Source organism: Leucoraja erinacea, chromosome 9 (assembly GCF_028641065.1).
Source record: "Leucoraja erinacea ecotype New England chromosome 9, Leri_hhj_1, whole genome shotgun sequence".
In the NCBI taxonomy this organism is placed as follows: Eukaryota; Metazoa; Chordata; class Chondrichthyes; order Rajiformes; family Rajidae; genus Leucoraja; species Leucoraja erinaceus.
The window spans coordinates 19,726,039-19,751,576 of record NC_073385.1 but is presented as its reverse complement, the minus strand read 5'-3'; the positions used below and the strand labels follow the sequence as shown (position 1 = coordinate 19,751,576).

Sequence of the window (25,538 nt, the reverse complement as noted above, 5' to 3'; positions counted from 1 at the left end):
GTTATTCAGTATAAACACAACCCCAAGATCACATGACTATTCACATTCTTTCTCCCTTGGCTCAGAAGTTAATCAGATAAGTGTTTGGCAGCTCTGTCCGTTTCCGCCCTGTGTTTTAGTTTGGCTCTGAATATTTACATCTCTCCCGTCCAATCACCAGAACTGAATTCCCTAACTATTGCTTATCTTTAACAACAAAAAACGTGCTTGTTATATTTATTCAGCATGGAAACAGGCCCATTTGCTTGAGTATGGCAAATATATCCCTCTAAACCTTTTCTATCTATGTACCTGTCCGAGTGTCTTGTTGCTATAGAACCTATCTCCTCTGGCAGCTCGTTCCATATACTCACCATCCTCTGTGTGGAAAAAGTTGCCCCTCAAATCTGTATTAAATCTTTCCCCACATCTTAAATGTATGACTTCTAGTTTCTGATTTCCAGCATCTGCAGTTTCCACCGCAAAATGACCTGGCCCAACAGGTCAACATCATGGGGCATGGAAACAGGCCCTTCAGCCCAACTGTTCCTTGCCTACCAAGATGCCCCATCTGAGCTAGTCCCACTTGCCTGTGTTTGCCCATATCCTTTTACACCTTGCCTTTCCACAGACCCAAGTTCATGACTTCTGGGAGCAGAACTAGGCCATTCGGCCCATCAAACCTACTCCGCCATTCAATCGTGGCTGATCTATCTTTCCCTCTCAACACCATTCTCCTGCCTTCTCCCCACAACCCCTGGCAACCTTACTAACCTGTCCCAGTGTCTTTTAAATGCTGTTATAGTACCAAATTATCTATTTACTACATGTGATCATCTTGCTGTTCCTGATGTATTTTGCAGGTGCTGAGTAACATCATACGCATCAACGAGGACCCTAGTGTACATGGACTCATCGTGCAGCTCCCCCTGGATTCCATCAACCCAATCGATGTTGAGAAAGTAACAAACGCAGTTTCCCCTGAGAAGGATGTTGACGGGTAGGAATCGGGTGCTCCTGCTTTTGCCGTAGATTCATAGTGTCACACAACATAGAAACAGGCCCAAACGGTCGATCTTGCCCATGCCGCCCACCATGTCCCCATTTACACTAATCTGCCTGCGTTTGGCCCATATCCCTCCAAAGCTGTCCAGTCCATGTACTGTCTAACCGTTTCTAAAACGTTGGGATAGTCCCTGCCTCAAGTACCTTCTCTGGCATCTCGTTCCATACACCTACCAACCTTTGTGTGCAAAAGTTGCCCCTCAGATTCCTTTAAAATCTTTCTCCTTCACCTTAAACCTATGTCCTCAGGACCACGATTCCAAATGATGTAGGAAGAACTCCAGATCATGCGCTTCTTAGTGGAGGCCAAGGAGCAGTGTTATTGAGTCATGCAGCACAGAATAAGGCCATGTGGTCCATATCCCTCTAAACCTTTCCTGTCCATGTACTTGTGCAGATGTCTCATGGATGAGCATACCCCTTCCGAATTACCACCAGGGACATTGTAGAGACCAATTGTTGCACCATCAGCGATCAGTGCTTTGAATGTTAACGGGCAATAAAGCCAGGATATTCCTTAGGGTTTAGGTTTAATGTTGTGTGTAACAAAGTGCAGTGAAAACTATTTTTTGCATTCTATCTAAATAGATCAGATAATGGTATATATAAATACAATCAAGAACACAGAACAAAGTTCTATGGAACTGAAGCTAAAAACAGAATAGAGTGCAGAATATAGTTCTCTGTATGTTTAGGTTTATTATTGTCACATGTACTTTTGGAAGGATATGTTTCGTGCGGCTCCTGGGTTGATGTGTTTTCAATTTTCTTGAAATGCACCTTTTGACAATTTCCCAGATTAACCAGCATCAACGCAGGGAAACTGGCTCGAGGAGATGTGAATGACTGCTTCATCCCGTGTACTCCCAAAGGCTGCATGGAGCTGATCAAACAGACTGGTAAGAACAGATTCTGCTATAGAAACTTGGGAAATGGAAGCAGTATTAAGCCATTTAGCAACTCTGCCATCTAGTCAGAGCATCAATGAAGCCTGTCATTGAGTTTATTTTAGGTCAGGATAGATGAATTTTTGAACATTAAAGTACATAGAATCACAACAGCACAAGAATATGTCCTTCGTCCCACAATGTCCGTGCCGAACATGATGCCAGGTCCATCTCTATAGAACATGCAGTACAGCACGGGAAGAGATAGGTATATGATCATATTGAATGGCGGTGCAGGCTCAAAGGGCCGAATGGCCTACCACTGCACCTATTTTCTATGTTTCTATGATCAGCAGATAGGTGGAGTTGTTCCACAAGATCAGTTGGCAATGTTACTAGAGGAGAAAAAGAAAACGGGAAAACTGCAAATAAAAATGTTGGAAGCTCTCACCAGTGTGGGAAACCTGTGGGAAGAAGCAGAGTTAACTATTTTGGTCGGTAGAATTGCGCAGCTGGTAGAGCTGCTGCCTCTGGTTTCCTTCCATGTCCCAGAGACGTGAAGGTTTGTAGGTTAGGTGGTTTCTGCAAATTACCCTCTAATGTGTAGGGAGTGGATGAGAAAGTGGCATAGCATAGAACTAGTGAATGGATGTGGACTCGGTGGGCCGAAGGGCCTGTTTCTGTGCTGTGTCTCTAAATTAAACAGGTCAATTACCTTTCATCAGAAATAGAAAAGGAGAAAGCAAGTTAGTTTTAAATTGCAGAGAGAAAGGGATGGATGGATAGAACAAAGGAAATATCTTGAATAAGGTGAGACCAGGGTTTTCCAGGTGATCCCAATATTTATGAAGCTTTTGATGAATAGATTAACTGGGGGGAGAGGGGGAACTCTTCTGCTTTGACTGAAAGGCAGAGGCAATTTAACACTGCTGTCGTTGCTTTGGCACTGAATGCTCTCCGCTGTAATGGGTTGTTACAGGTGTGAAGGTGGCTGGCTCCAAGGCAGTTGTGATAGGGCGGAGCAAGATTGTTGGTGCCCCCATGCGTGACCTGCTAGTGTGCAACAACGCCACCGTGACTACCTGCCACTCCAAGACAGCGGACCTCCAGGGTGAGGTAAGGTTGTACCCAGAACCATTTAAATAGTGTTAAATAATAGTCTGTTCGAACTTCTACCTTCCGGCAGATGTTACAAGGCCTTCTACGCCCGCACCTCCAGACTTAGAAACAGCTTCATCCCCAGAGCTATCGCTGCTCTGAACCGGCCCTGCTGAGTGCCCTCACCCCCATGAACTATCTCCCTCGGATGGTCACGTCGCGAATCGACCCGGCACAGACCTATTTGCACTTTATACTGTTTTACTGTTCTTTTTTTTATAAATCATGTTTCTCTGGGCATCTAAATTTTAGTTGCTTAAGTTATGACATTGGATGGAAGCTGCATACCAAATCTCTTTGTACCTATGTGCAATGACAATAAAAATATATTATTATTATTATTATTATTATGAAAACATAGAGCGTGGTTGTGCAAAGTGCCAGTGGAAACAAGCGGAGGTGTGCTGGGGACGAGCACAATAACTGGGCTATTCTAATGACGGGTCCTGACCTGAAATGTCACCTATCCTCCAGAGATGTTTCCTCACCCTTACAGCATCTCTTGGGAAGTGATTTGTGTTGTCTATCTCCTAAAGTCAAGAGACGTTCAGCTGGTATAGCAGCTACCTCACAGCGCCTGAGACCCGGGTTGGATCCTGACCTCAGGTGATATCTTTGTGGAGTTTGCATATTCTCCCCGTGAATGTGTGAGATTCCTCCGGGTGCTCCAGTTTCCTCCCGCATCCCAAAGACGTGCGGGTTTATAGGTTAATTGGCCCTCTGTAAATTGCCCCTAGTGTATAGGTAGTGCGAACGGGTGATCGATGGTCTGCATGCATGGCCGGAGGGTCTGTTCCCATGCTGTATCCCTAAACTAATCTAAAGAAGGGTCCGAATAGTTCCGAAAAGTCATCTCTCCTTTTCCTCCAGAGATGCTGCCTGACCTGCTGAGTTACTCCAGCACTTTGTGTCTATTTTTAATACCTTCACCAGGTGGCAGCAGTGTGCCAGTTTCTGTCGATCTCCAAGTAGAACACAAAGTGGTGGAGAACTCAGCGAGCTTCTGGCTCTGTGGGCTGAAGAGCCTGTTTCCATGCTGTGTCATTGTAGTGCATCAGTTCCAGAGTCAAAGTCCTCAATTTTCCTGCATTTCTGCAGGAACTGAAGAAAGATGAAGGTCTGGGATACAAGATGGTACCTGGCCGTCAGGTTGCCCAGAGGGTAAAGCCTGGCCTCTGTGTGTTACCTTGTGCGGGTGTAACCCCTGCTGCGGTTGATTTTTAGGTTGGCCGAGCGGACATCCTGGTGGTGGGAGCTGGCAGAGCTGAAATGGTGAAAGGCGATTGGATCAAACCTGGAGCGGTGGTCATTGACTGCGGAATAAACCATGTACCCGGTGAGCAAAACCCACAAGTGAACGATCAACACCAAAGATGCGAACAAGCCCCTGACGGCTTAACTGTACACCATCCTCATTGAGAATCAAAGTGTGGAAAAGGCCCAACTTGCCCACATTCACCGACATGCCCCATCTGCACTAGTCTCACCTGCCTGTGTTTGTCCCATATCCCCCTAAACCTATCCTATCCATGTACCTGTCCAAATGTTTTCTAAAAGTTGTGATAGTACCTGCCTCAACTACCTCCTCTGGCAGCTGGTTCCATATACCTAAAACCCTTTGTGTAAAAAGGAAAGTTGCCCCTCAAATCTTTTTAAATCTTTCCCCCCGTACCTTAAACCTATCTCCTGTGGTTCTTGATTTCCCCAATCTGCGTAAAAGAATCTGTACGTCCACTCGATCCCATGGTCTTATACACCTCTAAAAGATCACCCTCATCCCTGCGCTTCAAGAAATACGGTTGTGGCCTGCTCAACCTCTCTCTGTAGCTCAGGCCCTCGAGTCCTGGCAATATCCTCATAAATCTTCTCTGGACCCTTTCCAGCTTAACGTATTTCCTATTAAGTGGTGACCACAACTGATTCTCTACAACTAATGCAGGCGGAGAGATTCCTTAAAATCCAAAAGGTCACCTGTCCTGTTTTCTCATAGAAACAAGAAGCTGCAGATGCTGGTTTACACAAAGTGCAGAAGTAATTCAGCAGGTCAGGCAATATCTCACATCCTGAGATGCTGCCTGACCCGCCGAGTTACTCCAGCACTTAGAGCCCTGTCCTGTTGTTCCTTGGGTGATTCAGGTTCAAATTTTAGAAGCCTAGGGAGATGCAGCATGAAAACAGGCCATTCGGCCCACTGTATCGGTGCCGACCAACAACCACTGATCTGACATTGATCACATTTTTTTATTGTCTCCACATTGTTATCATATCCCCTTGAATTCTACCATTCGCCTACATAAAAAGGAGAATTTACAGCAGCCATGTAACGTACAGAGCAGCGTGACTTGGGGATGTGGGAGGACACCGTAGCACACAGGCGGTCAAGGAGAGCGTGCAGACTACACACAGACCGCAACTGAGATCAGAATTAAGCCCAGGCCTCTAGCGCTGTGAGTCAGCAGCTCTACTTCATTGCTCGGTGCATTGAATAGAAAGAGTCACAAAGCCAAAGGTCTTGGACTAGGCTGCATTTGGAGTGTTGCCTGCATCTTTGGTTGCCTCATTGTACCCCAATAAAACATCAGCTGTCATATTTAACTGTCCAACCATCTGATGATTCCATCCTATATCTCATTCAGAGTACCGAATAATTTAACGCCTCGATAGTGTGCATGTGGAAAAAATGATTCCACTAGTGGGAGAGTCTAGGACCAGAGAGCACAGCCTACCTTTAGAATGGAGATTAGGAGGCAGTGGAGGCCAAGTCATTGCGTATATTTAAAGGGGAGATTGATAGATTCTTGATTAGTAAGAGCGTCAAATGTTACGGGTAGAAGGCAGGAGAATGGGATTGGGAGGGAAAGGCAGATCAGCCATGATCGAATGGCGCAGCAGACTCAATGGGCTGAATGGCCTAATTGTGCTCCTAGATCTTTATGAATGAATGCCTTGATTACTAATATCCATCACTCTGCATGCTGTTGTGTTTCAGACAGCACAAAGCCAAGTGGAAAGCGAGTGGTTGGGGATGTGGCTTACAATGAGGCCAAGAGGGTGGCTTCCTTCATTACCCCTGTGCCTGGCGGTGTGGGGCCCATGACCGTCTGCATGCTCATGGAGGTGAGTTCTTGCTCTGCTGTCATTCTGCGTGTTCACTCCTGGCCTCTGGAGACTGAATGTGTCCCAGCTTGGGATTAGGTTTATTATTGTAACCTGTACCGAGGTACAGTGAAAAGCTTTGTTCTGCATGCTATCCAATCAGATCAGATAATACCATACACAAATACAATTGAGCCAAACTCAAGTACAACAGGTAGAGCAAAGGGGAAGTTACAGAGTGCAGAATATAGTTCTCAGCATTTGTCACAGCAAAGTCCTAATTTTTCCTGCATTTCTGCAGGAACTGAAGAAAGACGAAGGCCTAATATACAAGATGGTGCCCACGTCAAGCAACTCGTTGCATGCTGGTTCCAGAATCAGAATCTGAATATGCTATCATCCATTACAATCACCCCGCTCTTTTAAATCTTTATCTCAACAGCAACATTTCTTATGCTAACTATGCTCTTCTTAATCTATATCCTTTATCCAGTTTCTGCACACTGTGGGCTCTTTGATTGTAATCATGTGTGGTTAGGAATAAGGAGTAAGCCATTTAGAACGGAGACGAGGAGACACTTTTTCTCACAGAGAGTGGTGAGTCTGTAGAATTCTCTGCCTCAGACGGCAGTGGAGGCAGGTTCTCTGGACGCTTTCAAGAGAGAGCTAGATAGGGTTCTTAAAAATAGCGGAGTCAGGGGATATGGGGAGAAGGCAGGAACGGGGTACTGATTGGGGATGATCAGCCATGATCACATTGAATGGCGGTGCTGCTTCGAAGGGCCAAATGGCCTACTCCTGCACCTATTGTCTGTTGTCTTTCCGCTGATTGGATAGCACAGAGCAAAAGCTTTTCACTGTCCCTACACGTGGCAATAATAACCAAACTAACAGCTTTATCAGATAGAAACCTCACTCTCGGTCTTTTATTCTCTCTGGCAGAACACGGTGGAGAGTGCCAAGCGTTACTTGGAGAAATGCAAGCCTGGCAAGTGGGCCATTCAGTACACGAAGCTTCAACGTGTGGAGCCTGTGCCCAGGTATACCAGCGAGCCTTCCGCAGCCTGCCAGACGGTAACGTCAGAGATAATAGTGTTGCTATTCATTGAAAGATATAATATGGAAACAGACCCTTTGGCCCACCGAGTCCACGCCAACCGTCGATCACTAGTTCTATGTTATCCCTCGTTCTCATCCACTCCCTACGCACTAGGGGCAATTTACGGAGGTCAATTAACCTACAAACCCACATGTGGGAGGAAACCGGAGCACCCGGAGGAAACCCACGGTCTCAGGGAGAATGTGCAAACTCCACGCAGACAGTACCCGAGGTCAGGATCGAACCCGTGTCTCTGGCACTGTGAGGCAGCAACTCTACCAGCAGTGCCACTGTGCTGCCAGTTAAAAGTGGAAGCAGTGAATTCCATACATTAGAGCATACAGTCTGAGTCATTAGTCTCATCTGCTCTCCTGTGCTACGGACAGCATCAAAGTAGATCTCATCTTCCCACTAGTTAATATGTTATGAAGGAACCTAGAATAATACAGCACCGGAAAAGGCCCTTCAGCCCACAATGCCTATGCCGTACAAACAAAGAACTGCAGATGCTGGAGTAATTCAAGCGGGTCAGGCAGCTACTCTGGAGAACATGGATAGGTGACATTTTGGGTCGGGTTCCTTCTTTAGATGACATTTCGGGTCAGATGATGACCTAAAATGTCCCCTACCCATTTCCTCCAGAGATGCTGCCTGACTCGCCGAGTTACTCCGACACTTTGTGTTTTAGTATTAACTTGAACTTGTTACCTCGGTTCTGTTTGAATTTCATCCAGTTTTCAAAAAATAATGTTTGCTTCCCGCCAGTGACATTACCATTTCACGGTCTTGTGCGGCAAAGCACATCAGCCGCATGGCTAAGGAAGTGGGCTTGTTGTCTGATGAAGTGGAGCTCTACGGAAAGTCAAAGGCAAAGGTGCTCCTGACCACACTCAATCGCCTCATGGACCAGCCGGATGGGAAATATGTCGTTGTCACAGGGTAAGGGTGATCTTCCTTGGAATCTTCCGACTCAGTCCTTTATTGGAGGGATGTTGGATGGATACACAGAAGAAGGATATAAAATCATGAGGGGAATAGATAGGGTGAATGCACAGAGTCTTCTATCCAGGGTCGGAGAAGAGGCAGAGAGCATAGATTCAAGATTCATGAGAGTTTATTGTCATATGTCCCTGATAGGACAATGAAATTCTTGCCTTGCTTCAGAACAACAGAACATAGTAGGCATTGACTACAGAACAGATCACTGTGTCCATATACCATTATATAAATATATACACACATGAATAAATAAACTGATAAAGTGCAAATAACAGATAATGGGCTACAGGTATCAATGTTCAGAGTTTTTTCCGAGCCAAGTTTAATAAGACCGGTCATTGCAGTCTTCAGGCTCCTGTAGGTTTCATAGATATGTTTCAGGTGAGAGGGATAAGATTTAATAGGAACCTGAGGAGCAACTTTTTCACACAGAGAGTAGTGGATGTATGTGAGTGAGTGAGCGGCCTTGTGAGGGAAGTGCCCTGTGAGTAAAGTGTGAGTCTTTGGCTCGAGAGTCTTCGGCTGAGGAGAGGAGACCACGCAATACGCTTGAGAGGTAGAGACAAAAGAAGGAGATGTCAGGCAAGGCGATTCAGTACGATGCTTGCAGTATGTGGGAGGTCAAGGACACCGCTGGTGCCTCTGGCTGCTCTGGTGAGAAGTGCATCCAGGTGGAGCTCCTGAAGGACCGTGTTGGGGAACTGGAGAAGCAAGTGGATGACCTCCGGTTCGTCCGAGAAACTGAGTCGTTCCTCGACAAGTCCTACAGTAAGATTGTTACACCTAAGGTACTGGACGAGAGAAGGTGGGAGACAGTGAGAAAGGGAGGGAAGCATGGAATACCAACGTCCCCGGGTGTTGTACCTCTTGTGAACAGGTTCACCCACTTAGAAGCTGTCGGGACAGAAGACGTGTTTACACTGAGCGGCGGACTGGCTTGCGATGCGAATAGGGCTGTTGAGCCAAAACCAAAAAGGCCTAAGGCAGGCAACGCCATTGTAGTGGGAGACTCCATTGTGAGAGGTACGGACAGGGGTTTCTGCGGCAACAGACGGGATGCGAGGATGGTGTGCTGCCTTCCTGGTGCCAGGATCCAGGATGTCACGGACAGAGTGCAGAAAATCCTCAAGGGCGAAGGTGAACATCCGGAAGTGGTAGTGCATGTCGGCACAAACGATGTCGGAAAGAAGGGGATGAATATTCTGCAGCGTGACTTTAGAGAGCTCGGAAAAATGCTGAAAAGCAGGACCTCCAGGGTTGTTATCTCCGGTTTGCTTCCAGTTCCTCGTGCTGGCGAGAGCAGGAACAGGGAGATACGGGACCTGAACGTGTGGCTGAGGAACTGGTGCACGGGGCAGGGATTTAGATTCTTAGATCACTGGGATCTGGTTTGGGGTAAGGGGGAACTGTACAAAAGGGACGGATTTCATCTTAACAGATGTGGGACCAGCATTCTGGCAGGCAGGTTTGCCACTGCTACACGGGTGGTTTTAAACTGAATAAGGGGGGTGGGGTGTCGAATGGGATAGTGGAGGATGGAGTTAAAGGGAAAGAGTTTCTTAAATGTGTGAGTGTAGAGACAGAGGGGTGTAAAATGAGGGTAGAAGCAATAGGTAGCAAGGTGAAAAGTAAAAGTGGCAGGCCGGCAAATCCAGGGCAAAAATCAAAAAGGGCCACTTATAATTGTATAAGGGGTAAGAGTGTTGTAAAAACAAGCATGAAGGCTTTGTGTCTCAATGCAAGGAGCATTCGTAATAAGGTGGATGAGTTGAATGTGCAGATAGCTATTAATTACTATGATATAGTTGGGATCACAGAGACATGGCTCCAGGGTGACCAAGGCTGGGAGCTGAACATCCAGGGATATTCAATATTCAGGAGGGATAGACAGAAAGGGAAAGGAGATGGGGTTGCTGGTTAGAGAGCAGATTAACGCAATAGAAAGGAAGGACATTAGCTTTGAGGATATGGAATCGATATGGGTAGAGCTGCGAAACACTAAGGGGCAGAAAATGCTAGTGGGAGTTGTGTACAGGCCACCTAACAGTAGTAGTGAAGTTGGAGATGGTATCAAACAGGAAATTAGAAATGCGTGCAACAAAGGTAAAACAGTTATAATGGGTGACTTCAATCTACATATAGATTGGGTGAATCAAATTGGCATGGGTGCTGAGGAAGAGGATTTCTTGGAATGTATGCGGGATAGTTTTCTAAACCAACATGTAGAGGAACCAACGAGAGAGCAGGCTATTCTAGACTGGGTATTGAGTAATGAGGAAGGGTTAGTTAGCAGTCTTGTTGTGCGTGGCCCCTTGGGCAAGAGTGACCATAATATGGTTGAGTTCTTCATTAGGATGGAGAGTGACATCGTTAATTCAGAAACAAAGGTCCTGAACTTAAAGAAAGGTAACTTTGAGGGTATGAGACGTGAATTGGCCAAGATAGACTGGCGATTGATTCATAAAGGGTTGACGGTGGATATGCAATGGAAGGCATTTAAAGACTGCATGGATGAACTACAACAATTGTTCATCCCAGTTTGGCAAAAAAAAAATCAGGGAAGGTAGTGCATCCATGGATAACAAGGGAAATCAGGGATAGTATCAAAACAAAAGATGAAGCGTACAAATTAGCCAGAAAAAGCAGCCTATCAGAGCTGGGAGAAATTCAGAGACCAGCAGAGGAGGACAAAGGGCTTAATTAGGAAAGGGAAAATAGATTATGAAAGAAAACTGGCAGGGAACATAAAAACTGACTGCAAAAGCTTTTATAGATATGTGAAGAGAAAAAGATTAGTTAAAACAAATGTAGGTCCCTTGCAGTCAGAAACGGGTGTATTGATCATGGGGAACAAGGACATGGCAGACCAATTGAACAACTACTTTGGTTCTGTCTTCACTAAGAAAGACATAAATAATCTGCCGGAAATAGCAGGGGACCGGGGGTCAAATGAGATGGAGGAACTGAGTGAAATCCAGGTTAGCCGGGAAGTGGTGTTAGGTAAATTGAATGGATTAAAGGCCAACAAATCCCCAGGGCCAGATAGGCTGCATCCCAGAGTACTTAAGGAAGTAGCCCCAGAAATAGTGGATGCATTAGTGAAAATTTTTCAAAACTCATTAGATTCTGGAGTAGTTCCTGAGGATTGGAGGGTAGCTAATGTAACACCACTTTTTAAAAAGGGAGGGAGAGAGAAAACGGGGAATTACAGATCAGTTAGTCTAACGTCGGTAGTGGGGAAACTGCTAGAATCAGTTATTAACGATGGGATAGCAGCACATTTGGAAAGTGGTGAAATCATTGGACAAAGTCAGCATGGATTTATGAAGGGTAAATCATGTCTGAAGAATCTTATAGAATTTTTCGAGGATGTAACTAGTAGAGTGGATAAGGGAGAACCAGTGGATGTGTTATATCTGGACTTTCAGAAGGCTTTTGACAAGGGCCCACATAAGAGATTAGTATGCAAACTTAAAGCACACGGTATTGGGGGTTCAGTATTGATGTAGATAGAGATCTGGCTGGCAGACAGGAAGCAAAGAGTAGGAGTAAACGGGTCCTTTTCACAATGGCAGGCAGTGACTAGTGGGCTACAGCAAGACTCGGTTCTGGGACCCCAGCTATTTACGATTTATATTAATGATTTGGACGAGGGAATTGAATGCAACATCTCCAAGTTTGCGGATGACACGAAGCTGGGGGGCAGTGTTAGCTGTGAGGAGGATGCTAGGTGGCTGCAAGGTGACTTGGATAGGCTGGGTGAGTGGGCAAAAGCATGGCAGATGCAGTATAATGTGGATAAATGTGAGGTTATCCACTTTGGTGGCAAAAACAGGAAAGTAGACTATTATCTGAATGGTGGCCGATTAGGAAAGGGGGGGAAAGTAAAAGTAGGCATGCAGGTGCAGCAGGCAGTGAAGAAGGCGAATGATATGTTAGCATTCATAGCAAAAGGATTTGAGTATAGGAGCAGGGAGGTTATACTGCAGTTGTACAGGGTCTTGGTGAGACCACACCTGGAGTATTGCGTACAGTTTTGGTCTCCTAATCTGAGGAAAGACATTCTTGCCATAGAGGGAGTACAGAGAAGGTTCACCAGACTGATTCCTGGGATGTCAGGACTTTCATATGAAGAAAGACAGGATAGACTCGGTTTGTACTCGCTAGAATTTAGAAAATTGAGAGGGGATCTTATAGAAACTTACAAAATTCTTAAGGGGTTGGACAGGCTAGATGCAGGAAGATTGTTCCCGATGTTGGGGAAGTCCAGAACAAGGAGTCACAGTTTAATGATAAGGGGGAAATCTTTTAGGACCGAGATGAGGAAAACTTTTTTCACACAGAGAGTGGTGAATCTCTGGAATTCTGTCCCGCAGAAGGTAGTTGAGGCCAGTTCATTGGTTATATTTAAGAGGGAGTTAGATGTGGCCCTTGTGGCTAAAGGGATCAGGGGGTATGGAGAGAAGGCAGGTACAGGCTACTGAGTTGGATGATCAGCCATGATCATATTGAATGGCGGTGCAGGCTCGAAGGGCTGAATGGCTACTCCTGCACCTATTTTCTATGTTTCTATGGAACGAGCTGCAAAGGAAGTATTTGAGGCAGGTACTATATCAGCTTTGATAAGGCATTTGGACAGGTAAACAGGTAGGAAAGATTTGGGGGGGATATGGGCCAAACATGGGCAGGTGGGACTAGTGTAGATTAGGCATCTTTGTCAGTATAGAGGCTACTGCTTGGAAACAGGCTCTTTGGGCCAATTTGCCAATACTGACCAAGATGCTCCATTTATACTAGTGCCACCTGCTTGCATTTGACCCATATCCCTCTAAACCTATCCAAATGCCTTTTAAGTGTTGTTATTGTACCTGTCTCAACCATTTTCTCTGGCGGCTGGTTCATACACCCTCCGCGTGGAAATGTTGGGCCAACGGTCTTGTTTTCTTGATTGATGACTCTATTAACTGCCCTGGTTTCTCCTGCAGCATCACCCCGACTCCCCTGGGCGAAGGCAAAAGCACAACGACCATCGGCCTGGCTCAGGCCATCGGTGCCCACCTGGACATCAACGTGTTTGCCTGCGTCCGGCAGCCGTCCCAGGGCCCCACCTTTGGGATCAAAGGTAATCATCTCACCTCCAGTCTCGTTACGACGTGCTTTTATACCTAGAACAGTACAGCACGGGAACTGGCCCTTCGATCCACAACATCCGTGAGAAATGTGCTGCCAAAATATACTATCCCCTTCTATCTGCATGTGCTCCATATCTCTCCATTCCCGGCATATCTATGTGCCTATCCAAAATAATCTTAAACACCACTATCGTATCTGCCTCCACCCTTGGCTTCAACTGGCATCCATCACCCTCCGTGTAAAAACAAAACTAAAACTTGCTCGGCACATAGATCACTTTTAAATATTTCTTCTCTCATTTTAAAGCTATGCCCTCTAGTCTTTGGCTTTTCAGCATGGGCAAGTTGGGCTGAAGGGCCTGTTTCCAAGCAGTTGACTATACTGACCAAGATGCCCAATCTACACTAGACTTTCTAACAGTCCATCCTGTCTATGCCTCTCTTAATTTTATATATTTCTATCAGTTCTCCTCTCAACCTCGGATGCTCCAGAAATAAAAATGTCCCTGTAGTTAATGCCCTCTAATCCAGGCAGCATTTTGGTAAACCTCTTTTGCACTTTCTCCAAAGCCTCCACATCCTTTTTATTTAAGGCAAGTGAGTTGATCATCAGCTAAGTGGTTCTTATTTTGAGCTCAATTGATTAAATCCATGTTGTGTAACTACTTTAGACTTTTGAGATACAGCGTGGGAACGGGACGGATGTGTGACGTTTCGAGTCGGGACCCTTCGCCAGACTCTGAAGAAGAGTCCTGACCTGAAATGCCAGCTGTCCATGTTCTGCAGGGATGCCACCTGATCTGCTGAGATGCTCCCACACTTTTGTCTTTTTTCCCCTGATCATGAGGTTGCACATGTGCTGGCCCAAATTGAGCCGAAGAGCCTGTTTCCACGTTGTATAGCTCTGTCTACAAGTTAACCAAAGGAGATTCTGCGCAGAATGGCTCCCCACAAACCACAACTCTTTGGTAATCTCTTTTAAAAGACTCCCACTTGGCAGTTTTCTGTTTTTCCCGCAAGCATCTGCTACAAAGGGAGGGGCAGTGATGCAGACATAGAGTTGCTGCCTCACAGCGCCAGAGAACCGGGTTCGATCCTAACCACGGGTGCTGTCTGTATGGAGTTTGTACGTTCTCCTTGTTACCGCGTGGGTTTTCTTCAATTTTCCCCCCACATTCCAAAGACGTGGAGGTTTGTAGGTTAATTAGCTTCTGTAAATTGTCCCGAGTGTGTAGGATGGAACTAGTGCACGCGGTGATCGTTGGTCAGCATGGACTCATTGCTCCGAAGGGCCTGTTTCCACACTGTATTTCTAAACTAAACTAACAATGTACTTCACTAGGTCTTCTCTTGTCCCATTGAAATCAGCTTCCCCAGTTTAGGATATTAACTTGATCCACGCTGCCTCTACACGATTGGCCAATCTCTGGACTTGTGTTACAGGTGGTGCCGCGGGTGGAGGATATTCCCAAGTTATCCCAATGGAAGAGGTAATGTGTCATGGCGACCAGTGCTGTTTCAGATATTTTATTCATTTATCTTTGATAAAATTTAGGTTTATTATTGTCACGTGTACCAACGAACTTTGAAAAGCTTTGTTTTGCATGCCATTTAGTCGTCAGATAATATTACATAAATACAATCAAGCCAAACCCCAGTACAATAGGTAGAGCAAAGGGGAAGATACAGAGTGCAGAATCTAATTCACAGCATTGTAGCGCATCAGTTCCACAGACAAAGTCCAATGTCTGCAATGGGGAAGAAGTGAATCTGGCTGTAAGAAAGGTCTCGACTGAAACATCACTTGCCCACGTTCTCCAGGAATGCTGCCTGACATGCTAAGTTACCCCAGAAATGTGTCCTTTTTTGTAAACCAGCATTTGCAGTTCCTTGTTTCTACATTGGGGTGGCACAGTGGCTCAGCAGGAGGGCTGCTGCATTACAGCGCTAGAGACCCGGGTTCGAACCTCACTATGAGTGCTTTCTGTATGGGGTTTGTACGTTCTCTCTGTGACCACGTGGTTTTTCTCTGGGTGCTCCAGTTTCCTCCCACACTCTGCAGATGTGCAGGTTTGTAGGTTAACTGTCTTCTTTAAATTGTCCCTCATGTGTACGATAGAACTAGTGTACAGGTGATCGATGGTACGTACAGACTAGGTGGGCTGAAGGGCCTGCTTACACACTATCTCTAAAACTAAAATGTGCAGTTCCTTGTTTCTACATCTGGAGTAGCACAGTGGGTTGAGGTGATGGGAGGGGGACAGACCTTGCCTCCCGCGTGATGTTTTGTGGTGAAACTTTCTCCCGTTGCTTCTGTCCTGCAGTTCAACCTTCACCTGACAGGAGACATCCATGCCATCACTGCCGCCAATAACCTGGTTGCTGCTGCTATCGACGCCCGCATGTTCCACGAGGCGACACAGTCTGACAAGGTATGGTCATCCTTTCAATCTGTCCTCCAGCTCCCTGTTTGAAAATGATGAGTTTGGCAATCAATTTCTCCACTCTCTCTCCCTCTTTCATTGCAGGCTCTGTACAATCGGTTGGTGCCTTCCAATAAAGGAGCCAAAACATTCTGCAACATTCAACTGAAGAGATTACAGGTACGAATCTTTACATAGAAACAGGCGAAGCCCATTTTAACAAATTGGGGCTGCACATTAACGCAGCTGGTAGAGGTGGTGTCTCAGCACCAGAGACCCCTGTTCGGTCCTGACCTCAAGTGTTGTCGCTATGGAGCTATCGCTTTCTTCCTGTGATCGCATGGGTTTTCTCCGGGTGCTCCCGCTTCCTCCCACATCCCAAAGATGTGTGGGTTTGTAGGTTAATTGTAAATTCTAGGAGTAGAATTGGGCCATTTGGCCCATCAACTCCACTCTGCCATTCAATCATGGCTGATCTATCTTTCCCTCTCAAACATACTCTCCTGCTTTCCCACAAACCCTGTGTAGGAAGCGGATGCGAAAGTGGGATAACATAGAACTAGTGTGAAAAGGTGAATCGATGATCTGTTTTGGTGGGTTAAAGGACCGGTTCCCAAGCTGTATCTTGCAGTCGATTCAATTAAGGGTCCTGACCCGATGCGGCCTGACCTGCTGAGTTCCTCCAGCACTGTGTTTTGTTCAGTGGATGCTCGATTATGAGGCAACATTGAGGATGATTGGTCCAGCATTGCCTCGAGGAGATGCGCTTGTCATCTCTGTCGTCTCCAACTCAGCTGGAATCTGGTGAATTCTTAATCTGCAATCGTTCTTTTTCCCAGAAACTTGGAATTAACAAAACCGATCCCAGCGCTCTGACGGATGAAGAGATGAGCCGCTTTGTGAGGCTGGACATTGATCCGGACTCCATCACCTGGCAGAGAGGTAAAAAAGCCTTCTGTTTTGCTGTGCTCTCTGGGATATGGCTCATGGTGTGGGGAATGTGATGGTTTACACAGCTGGCTGTGAACATAGAGCAGAAGAGACCAGAAACCTGCCACATCCATGCCGAACATGACGCTAAGTTAAACGCCAAAGGATGGCACAGTGGTAGAGATGCTGCATCAAATCACCAGGTTCGATCCTGACAGCAACAAAAACAAAAAACATTCTCCCTGTGACTGTGTGGGTTTTCTCTGGGTGCTCCTCCCACATTACTAAAACGTGCAGATTTGTAGTTTAATTGGCTTGGGTAAATTGTCCCTCATCTGTAGGAAAGAACCAGTGTGCAATTGATCACTGGTTGAGGAGAAATTAGTGAGCTGAAGGGCCTGTTTCCACGCTGTATCTCTAAACCAAACCAATCTCCTCTGCCTGTATCGTATGTGATCCACATTCCTCCACTCCCTGTATGTCCACATTCCTGACTAAAAGCCTCGTATACGCCACTTTTGTTTCTGCTTCTGGCACCAACCCTGCTGGCTCGTTCCACGCACGCGCCATTCCTTAAAAAACAATCTTGCCCTGTGTATCTCCTTCAAACTTTCACCCTGTGACATTAAACCTATGACATTTCTCCTTGGAGCAAAAGGTGGTTCTGACTGTCCACCCTTATCTGTGCCTCTCAAACTCTGTTCCAGAGATATAGCGGTGTGAATATAATGTTATAGCTTTACGGTGAAAATAATGTTACTGTTTTCTCATAAACAGTCACGAGAAAATAGAGTTACAATTACAGTTGTAACATTGTCGTTACAATCTCTATTTGTCAGGCCAAGTGTGTCTGATCTGCACGCTTTCCAGTGTGGCCTGAACTCTGAGCTCAGCCAAACTTCTGCTATTTTTTTTTCCCTCTGGCCATCAGCTGATGGTTCATTGAAACGAGCTGTTGAAATTCTCAGTAGGCCAGGCAGCGTATGTGGAGAATGATACATCTGTGGCGCTGGTACAGACATTGGCTCGTGTCTCATGCCATACATGTTTTCTGTCTTAAAGTAATGGATACCAATGACAGGTTTCTCAGGAAGATAACGATTGGCCAGTCCAGCACTGAGAAAGGATTCACCAGAACGGTAAGGCTTTTATTTTCAGCACCTCCCCCCCCCCCCCCCCCCCCCCCCCCCCCCCCCCCCCCACCTCGTCCCTCCCATTCAAATGACGGACTGAAGAAAGATTGGTCTTGGTTCAATCACAATAGACAATAGGTGAAGGAGTAGGCCATTCGGCCCTTTGAGCCAGCACCGCCATTCAATGTGATCATGGCTGATCATCCACAATCAGTACCCCGTTCCTGCTTTTTCCACATATCCCCTGACTTCGCTATCTTTAAGAGCCCTATCCAGCTCTCTCTTGAAAGCATCCAGAAAACCTGCCTCCACCGCCCTCTGAGGCAGAGAATTCCACAGACTCACAGCTCTCTGGGAGAAAAAGTGTTTCCTCGTCTCCGTTCTAAATGGCTTACCCCTTATTCTTAAACTGTGGCCCCTGGTTCTGGACTCCCCCAACGTTGGGAACATGTTTCCTGCCTCCAGCGTGTCCAAACCCTTAACAATCTTAAATGTTTCAATAATTCTAAACTCATCCTTCTAAAGTCCAGAGTGTACAAGCCCAGCTGCTTCATTCTCTCAGCATATGACAGTCCCGCCATCCCGGGAATTAACCTTGTAAACCTACGCTGCACTCCCTGAATAGCAAGAATGTCATTCCTCAAATTAGGGGACCAAAACTGCACACAATACTCCAGGTGTGGTCTCACTACGGCTCTGTACAACTACAGAAGGACCTCTTTGCTCCTATACTCAACTCATCTTGTTATAAAGGCCAACATGCCATTCGCTTTCTTCACTGCCTGCTGTACCTGCATGCGTACTTTCATAGACTGATGAACAAAGACCCCCAGATCCCGTTGTACTTCCCCTTTTCCCAACTTGACGCCATTTAGATGGTAATCTGCCTTCCTGTTTTTGCTACCAAAGTGGATAACCTCACATACCTAGGTCTAGTGACGTTCCTTATTTGCTCGCAGTTCAGTGAAAATCTTGCCATACATCAGCACAATCGTACTTCAGTGCATGAGTGTACGAATAATAAATGACACTGAGATCACAAGAGTTGCCACTTTTCTATAATTAAAATACAAAGATGTTAAAAATATAGAGTCTTAACTTGACAAGAACCAGACCCACCCCCGGTCACTCCCTCTTCTCCCCTTTCCCATTGGGCAAGAAGTGCAGAATTTTTAAAAACTCATGCCTCCAGATTCAAGAACATTTTCGTCCCAGCTGTTATCAGGCAACTGAACCGTCTTATCAACAACTAGAGAGCGGACTTGACCTCTATCCCATTGGAGGCCCTCAGACTATCTTTAATCAGACTTTACTGGATGTTATCTTCCACTAAACGTTGTCATTTTTATCCTGTCTCTGACATGGACCTGATTGAGGGAGTGCAGCGTAGGTTCACAAGATTAATTACCGGGATGGTGGCACTCATATGGTGAAAGAATGGAGCGGCTGGGCTTGTATACACTGGAATTTAGGATGATTTGGGATATTGAAACAGAAAAGATTATTAAGGGATTGGACACACTGGAGGCCGGAAACGTGTTCCTGATGTTGGGGGAATCCAGAACCAGGGGCCACAGTTTAAGAATTAGGGGTAGGCCAGTTAGGCCAAGGAAAATCTTTTTCACCCAGAGAGTTGTGAATCTGTGGAATTCTCTGCCAAGTGGAGGCCGATTCTTTGGGTGCTTTCAAGAGAGAGTTAGATAGACCTCTTAAAGATAGCGGAGTCAAGGGAAATGGGGAGAAGGCAGGAACAGGGATACTGATTGTGGATGATCAGTCATGATCACAGTGAACAGCGGTGCTGGCTCGAAGGGCCGAATGGCCTACTGCTGCACCTATTGCCTATTGTAAACATGGGTAATCTTTTCGCTGACTGGATAGCACGCTACAAAATTGGATAGACTCGGTTTGTACTCGCTAGAATTTAGAAGATTGAGCCTGCACCGCCATTCAATATGATCATGGCTGATCATCCAACTCAGTATCCTGTACCTGCCTTCTCTCCATACACCCTGATCCCTTTAGCCACAAGGGCCACATCTAACTCCCTCTTCAATATAGCCAATGAACTGGCCTCAACTACCTTCTTGTGGCAGAGAGTTCCAGAGATTCACCACTCTCTGTGTGAAAAATGTTTTCCTCATCTCGGTCCTAAAAGATTTCCCCCTTATCCTTAAACTGTGACCCCTTGTTCTGGACTTCCCCAACATCGGGAGCAATCTTCCTGCATCTAGCCTGTCCAACCCCTTAAGATTTTGTAAGTTTCTATAAGATCCCCTCTCAATCTCCTAAATTCTAGAGAGTACAAGCCGAGTCTATCCAGTCTTTCTTCATATGAAAGTCCTGACATCCCAGGAATCAGTCTGGTGAACCTTCTCTGTACTCCCTCTATGGCAAGAATGTCTTTCCTCAGATTAGGAGACCAAAACTGTACGCAATACTCCAGGTGTGGTCTCACAAAGACCCTGTACAACTGCAGTAGAACCTCCCTGCTCGTATACTCAAATCCTTTTGCTATGAATGCTAACATGCCATTCGCTTTCTTCACTGCCTGCTGCCCCTGCATGCCTACTTTTAATGACTGATGTACCATGACACCCAGGTCTCGCTGCATCTCCCCTTTTCCTAATCGGCCACCATTCAGATAATAGTCTACTTTCCTGTTTTTGCCACCAAAGTGGATAACCTCACATTTATCCACATTATACTGCATCTGCCATGCATTTAAAAAATGCCCACTCACCCAGCTTATCCAAGTCACCTTGCAGCCTCCTAGCATCCTCCTCACAGCTAACACTGCCCCCCAGCTTCATGTCATCCGCAAACTTGGAGTCTACCTTCGATTTAAACCAGCATCTGTAGTTCGTTCCTACACATAATAAAGTGCAGAATTGATTTACTGAATCAGCAATAATATTCACAACAGAGCCCAGTTGATCTTCGAATATTAAAGGGATTAATATGGAATTGATGAAAGAATATGGCGCTGAAATTGTAGATCAGCCATATATCAAGTTTGAAGGACAGTGCAGACTGAAGGGGCCGAGTGTCTCCCCCCCCCCCCTTGTAATACACTTGGGAGATCTACCCAATCAACTCATCCCCTCGCCCCTCTGCTGTGCCCCATCTGGACTCTTATCTACTTCTCTCCTTCCCCTCCTCTACATTCCTCCCTCCTGCTAACTCACACCATCTGTTTTAATCTCTGCCCTTTGCCCCAACCATCTGCCTATCTACCCCCCACCCCACCAATACCTGGCATGCTTTGTCCAGGTGCTTCTCTCTCATAGCTTTCTTTCTCTCTCCTCCACCCCCCAGTTTGAGGAAGGGCATCGCCACCAAAATGTCACCCATCCTCCAGAGATGCTGCCTGACCCACTGATTTACTCCAGCACCTTGTGATCTTTTGTGTAATCCAGCATCTGCAACTCCTTATTTCCACCCTCCATTTGTTCCTATGAGGGAAAATGACACCTTCTGTGACCTGTGCTGCTGCCTGCCCTGGGTTGGTTTGATGGGACGGTGGTGAGGGGGCTTTTTGTGTGGTTGAGGAATCGGGGATGGTTTAAATTAGGTGGCCTGTGACACGCTAGGAGGATGTGGGAACGAGAACTTGGAACATGCTTGACACGTACCTTCACTTCTCAGACTCAGTTCGACATCACAGTGGCCAGCGAGATCATGGCGGTGCTAGCACTGACCGATGGGCTGAAGGACATGAGGGACCGGCTGAGCAAAATGGTGGTGGCTTCCAGTAAACGGGGAACACCGATCACCACAGATGATTTGGTAAGGCTGGAACTCGATCAAACTACTCAAAGGCTTGGGTGCACAATGAAATGCTTTGAAAGGATAGCGTTAAAGAAAACTTTAAAATCCACTACAAGGGTTGGGTGAGGTAACCAAGGCGATACTTTGTAGATGAGCATCAAGGACAATGGCCGTTGAGAACAGTCAAACCAGATTGTTCCCCGAACAAACATTCATATGGTCTTTTATACCGTTTCTTCACTTTAAACAAAATTCATTGTCACTGCTCTTTTATATCACAGTAACTAGTATTCTTGAAGATACATTGATCCAATGTTAGTTGCATCTCAGAGAACAGTTATCTCAACTCCAGTCTCAGTTAAATACTTGGTTACATTTACATTTTCAGTAAATCTGATGTTATTTAGTTGCTCACAGCTCTTTCTGAAACATAATCCTGGTTCACTACTGATTTCCTCACTACCCCCAGCGGCACCCTAGGTTCCAGAGCCTTTCTGCTTTCTGGATTATCCGTTTTGCCGAACCAACATCCGAGAGGAGTCCAACGGCGCCAGAACGTTCCGCAAAGTCGGCCTTGGAAGTCATCTATGGGCACGGAACTGCTGGCTCTGGCAGGGCTGGAGTGCCAGAGCCCCAGCCACAGGGGGCAAATTCGACCGCCTCACCCGGCCTAGGCTCCACATTTGGTGGGGGTGGGGGGGGGGAGGGTTTTCAAGTTCGCTCACGTAATTTTGTCTGGATTAAAGGTGGTGCCAGACCACCAGTTGCTGGAATATCAATGGTGGAGTTGTACGTAAATGTGACGGAAAGTTTACCCGCGTTCAACAAGCTAAAGGTGGTGATGTACTGTTTTCCTGCAGGGCATCAGTGGAGCGCTGGCTGTGCTGATGAAGGATGCCATTAAACCCAACCTCATGCAGACACTAGAGGTTTGTCATACTTCCCTCACAACCATTAACACGTTTATGTCTTGTTAAATCTGTTTCATCTTCGCAGCCCAAGGAGGACACATTGTTTAGCACAATTCTTGCAATGCTGTGATGTCCTGTGCTTTGAGGCCTGCTCTTAGTAGATGGAAACTTTGGAAAGGATGGAGGGAGAAAAGCACATGTTGCCTTTGATCAACATGGACTAATCATTGAGAGTCGCTGGGGGCAGCAGATGCTAGTTTACAAAAAACACAGTGCTGGAGTCAGACAGCATCCCCGGAGATCTGAGTGTTTTATTGTCATATGTCCTAGATAGGACAATGAAATTCTTGCTTGCTGCAGCACAACAGAATATGTAAACATAGTACATAACGGGAGGAAAAAAAAGTTCAGTGTGTATATATACAGATTCACACATAATAAATAAACAAATATAGTGCAATAATAATAATAGTCTGTTGTAGTTTGGAGCTTATTTGTTGTCGTGTTTAATAGCCTGATGGCTGTGGGGAAGAAGCTGTACGGAACCTGGTCGTTCCAGTATTCAAGCTCCTGTACCTTCTTCCCGATGGCAGTGGTGAAACGAGTGTGTAGCCAGGATGGTGTGGGTCTTTGATGATGTTGGCTGCCTTTTTGAGGCAGCGACTGCAATAGATTCCTTCGATGGTGGGGAGCCGGTGATGAACTGGGCAGTGGTCACAACTTTTTGCAGTCTTTTCCGCTCCTGGACGTTCAAGTTGCCAAACCAGGCCACGATGCAGCCAGTCAGAATGCTCTCTACCGTGCACAGTAGATAAGATAGGTCATTCGGCTCTTTGAGTCAGCACTGCCATTCAATATGATCATGGCTGATTATCCAAAATCAGTACCCTGTTCCTGCGTTTTTCCCCATATCCCTTGATTCCCTTAGCCCCAAGAGCTAAATCTAACTCTTGAAAACATCCAGTGAATTGGCCTCCACTGCCTTCTGTGGCAGAGAATTCCACAGATTCACAACTCTCTGGGTGAACATGTTTTTCCCCATCTCAGTCCTAAATTATTTAGCCCCTTATTCTGTCCAAGCCAATTTGCTAAATGATGAATAAATACTCGGCTGAACCCCTTTGGAAATAGTATCCATGAATTAATTTTGCGTCAGTCTGGTTCAAAATACAGAATGTCTGTCAGAGCAGAGCTCCCTCAATGCGCTCACAGCCTGACTCCTGTTGCACTGTGTGTGAGTTACTGAGGTTCTCCCACACCCCTGTGTGTGTAATAGATTTTGAATATCGTGGAAGTTGACGGATTCTTATATTGTTTGCAGGGGACTCCTGTCTTTGTCCACGCTGGACCTTTCGCCAATATTGCCCACGGAAACTCCTCGGTCCTGGCTGACAAAATAGCTCTCAAGCTGGTTGGGGCTAATGGGTTTGTGGGTGAGTGATGGAATCTCATTGCATGACAGCCTGAGAATGTGAAAGGAGCTGGAGAAACGCAAGTGATTAGTTTAGTTTATTGTCTTGTGAACAGAGGTACAGGGAAAAGCTCTTGTTGCATGCTATCCAGACAGCGGAAATACTACACATAATTACAATCGATCCGTCCACAGAGTACAGATACATGATAAAGGGAATAATATTTTGTGCAACGTAAAGTCTGACTAAAGATAGTCCGAGGGTCTCCAATGAGGTAGATGATAGCTCAGGATCACTCTCTAGTTGGTGAGAGGACGGTTCACTTGCCTGATAACAGCTGGGAAGAAGCTGTCCCTGAGTCTGGAGGGTGTGTGTTTTGGGCTGACAGGTATGTGTCTCTGTGGTGCATGACTAAATATCGCTCCCGACCTGTTCCAGTGTGACTTTGTGCCCGGCGAGATGTTGTTAACGCTCTGACTTGTTTAAACGCAGTGACAGAGGCGGGGTTCGGAGCCGATATTGGGATGGAGAAGTTCTTTGACATTAAGTGCCGCTACTCGGGTCTGCGTCCCCACGTGGTTGTGCTGGTCGCCACGGTGCGGGCTCTGAAGATGCACGGCGGCGGACCCACGGTGAGTACAGTCACCACTCAATTGAGAAGGGACCCGACCCGAAATGTCACCCATTCCTTCTCTCCAGAGATGCTGCCTGTCCTGCTGAGTTACCCCAGCACTTTGTATCTATCACCAGTGAATTGATACAGTTCATAGCAAGACCCTGAACAGCATTGATGTACCGAGGCATCTCGGGGTCCAGGTCCATAGTTCCCTAACAGTGGCAACACATAGAGAGAGTGGTAAGGAAGGAATGTGGTATGCTTGCCTTCATCAGTCAGGGCATCGCGTATAAGAGTCAGGAAGTCACGGTGAAGCTCCAATACTTTGGTCAGTCTGCATTTGAAGTATTGCGTGCAGTTCTGGTCGCCCCGTTACGGGGAAGGGTGCAGAGGGGGTTTACCAGAATGCTACTTGGATTAGATGGTATGGTTGGACAGACTTGGATTGTTTTCTCTATGATTTAGGGAAAGCCTGATAGAAGTATATAAAATGATGAGAGGCGTAGATAGGGTAGGCAGAACCATTTTTCTGCAGCATGGAAAATTTAAATAGGGTGTAGCTTAAGGATGTGGTGGGGGGGGGGGGGGGGCAAAGTTTAAAGGAAATGTGTGGGGCCAGTGTTATTTTTACACAGAGGGTGGTGGGTGTCTGGAATGTGCTGTTGTTGAGGTGGTGGTAGAGGCAGATATGATTGTGGAGTTTAAGATTTTAAATAGGCACATGGATTGGATATACAGGGATATGGACATCATAATAACGGCAGTTATTGCCCATGTTCGAATGCCCATTGACAGAGGCAGCAGACTGGAGACAAGACAGACAAGAAACATTTATTTGTCACATGTACCAATTGGTACAGTGAAATGTGTGGAGTCACATATGAGCCAGACTGTTGGGACAGCTGACATACCAGGGCCATTCCTGAA

At 46.2% G+C, this 25,538-nt stretch overlaps 1 protein-coding gene across 2 annotated transcripts in view; it reads left to right on the top strand.

Annotated features, from left to right (window-relative positions):
* The window catches only part of mthfd1b (methylenetetrahydrofolate dehydrogenase (NADP+ dependent) 1b), a 53,507-nt gene that overhangs the window by 16,044 nt on the left and 11,925 nt on the right, over positions 1–25,538 (top strand). For both annotated transcript variants that reach the window (XM_055640262.1, XM_055640261.1), the window contains exons 5-21: positions 843–979; positions 1,843–1,943; positions 2,911–3,047; positions 4,314–4,425; positions 6,079–6,206; positions 7,128–7,225; positions 8,050–8,223; positions 13,269–13,405; positions 14,859–14,905; positions 15,740–15,847; positions 15,944–16,018; positions 16,678–16,780; positions 17,831–17,907; positions 21,550–21,690; positions 22,533–22,601; positions 23,905–24,016; positions 24,488–24,627. In XM_055640262.1, the coding sequence (XP_055496237.1) occupies positions 843–979; positions 1,843–1,943; positions 2,911–3,047; positions 4,314–4,425; positions 6,079–6,206; positions 7,128–7,225; positions 8,050–8,223; positions 13,269–13,405; positions 14,859–14,905; positions 15,740–15,847; positions 15,944–16,018; positions 16,678–16,780; positions 17,831–17,907; positions 21,550–21,690; positions 22,533–22,601; positions 23,905–24,016; positions 24,488–24,627 (1,896 nt within the window). The remainder of the gene's footprint in view (positions 1–842; positions 980–1,842; positions 1,944–2,910; positions 3,048–4,313; positions 4,426–6,078; positions 6,207–7,127; positions 7,226–8,049; positions 8,224–13,268; positions 13,406–14,858; positions 14,906–15,739; positions 15,848–15,943; positions 16,019–16,677; positions 16,781–17,830; positions 17,908–21,549; positions 21,691–22,532; positions 22,602–23,904; positions 24,017–24,487; positions 24,628–25,538) is intronic.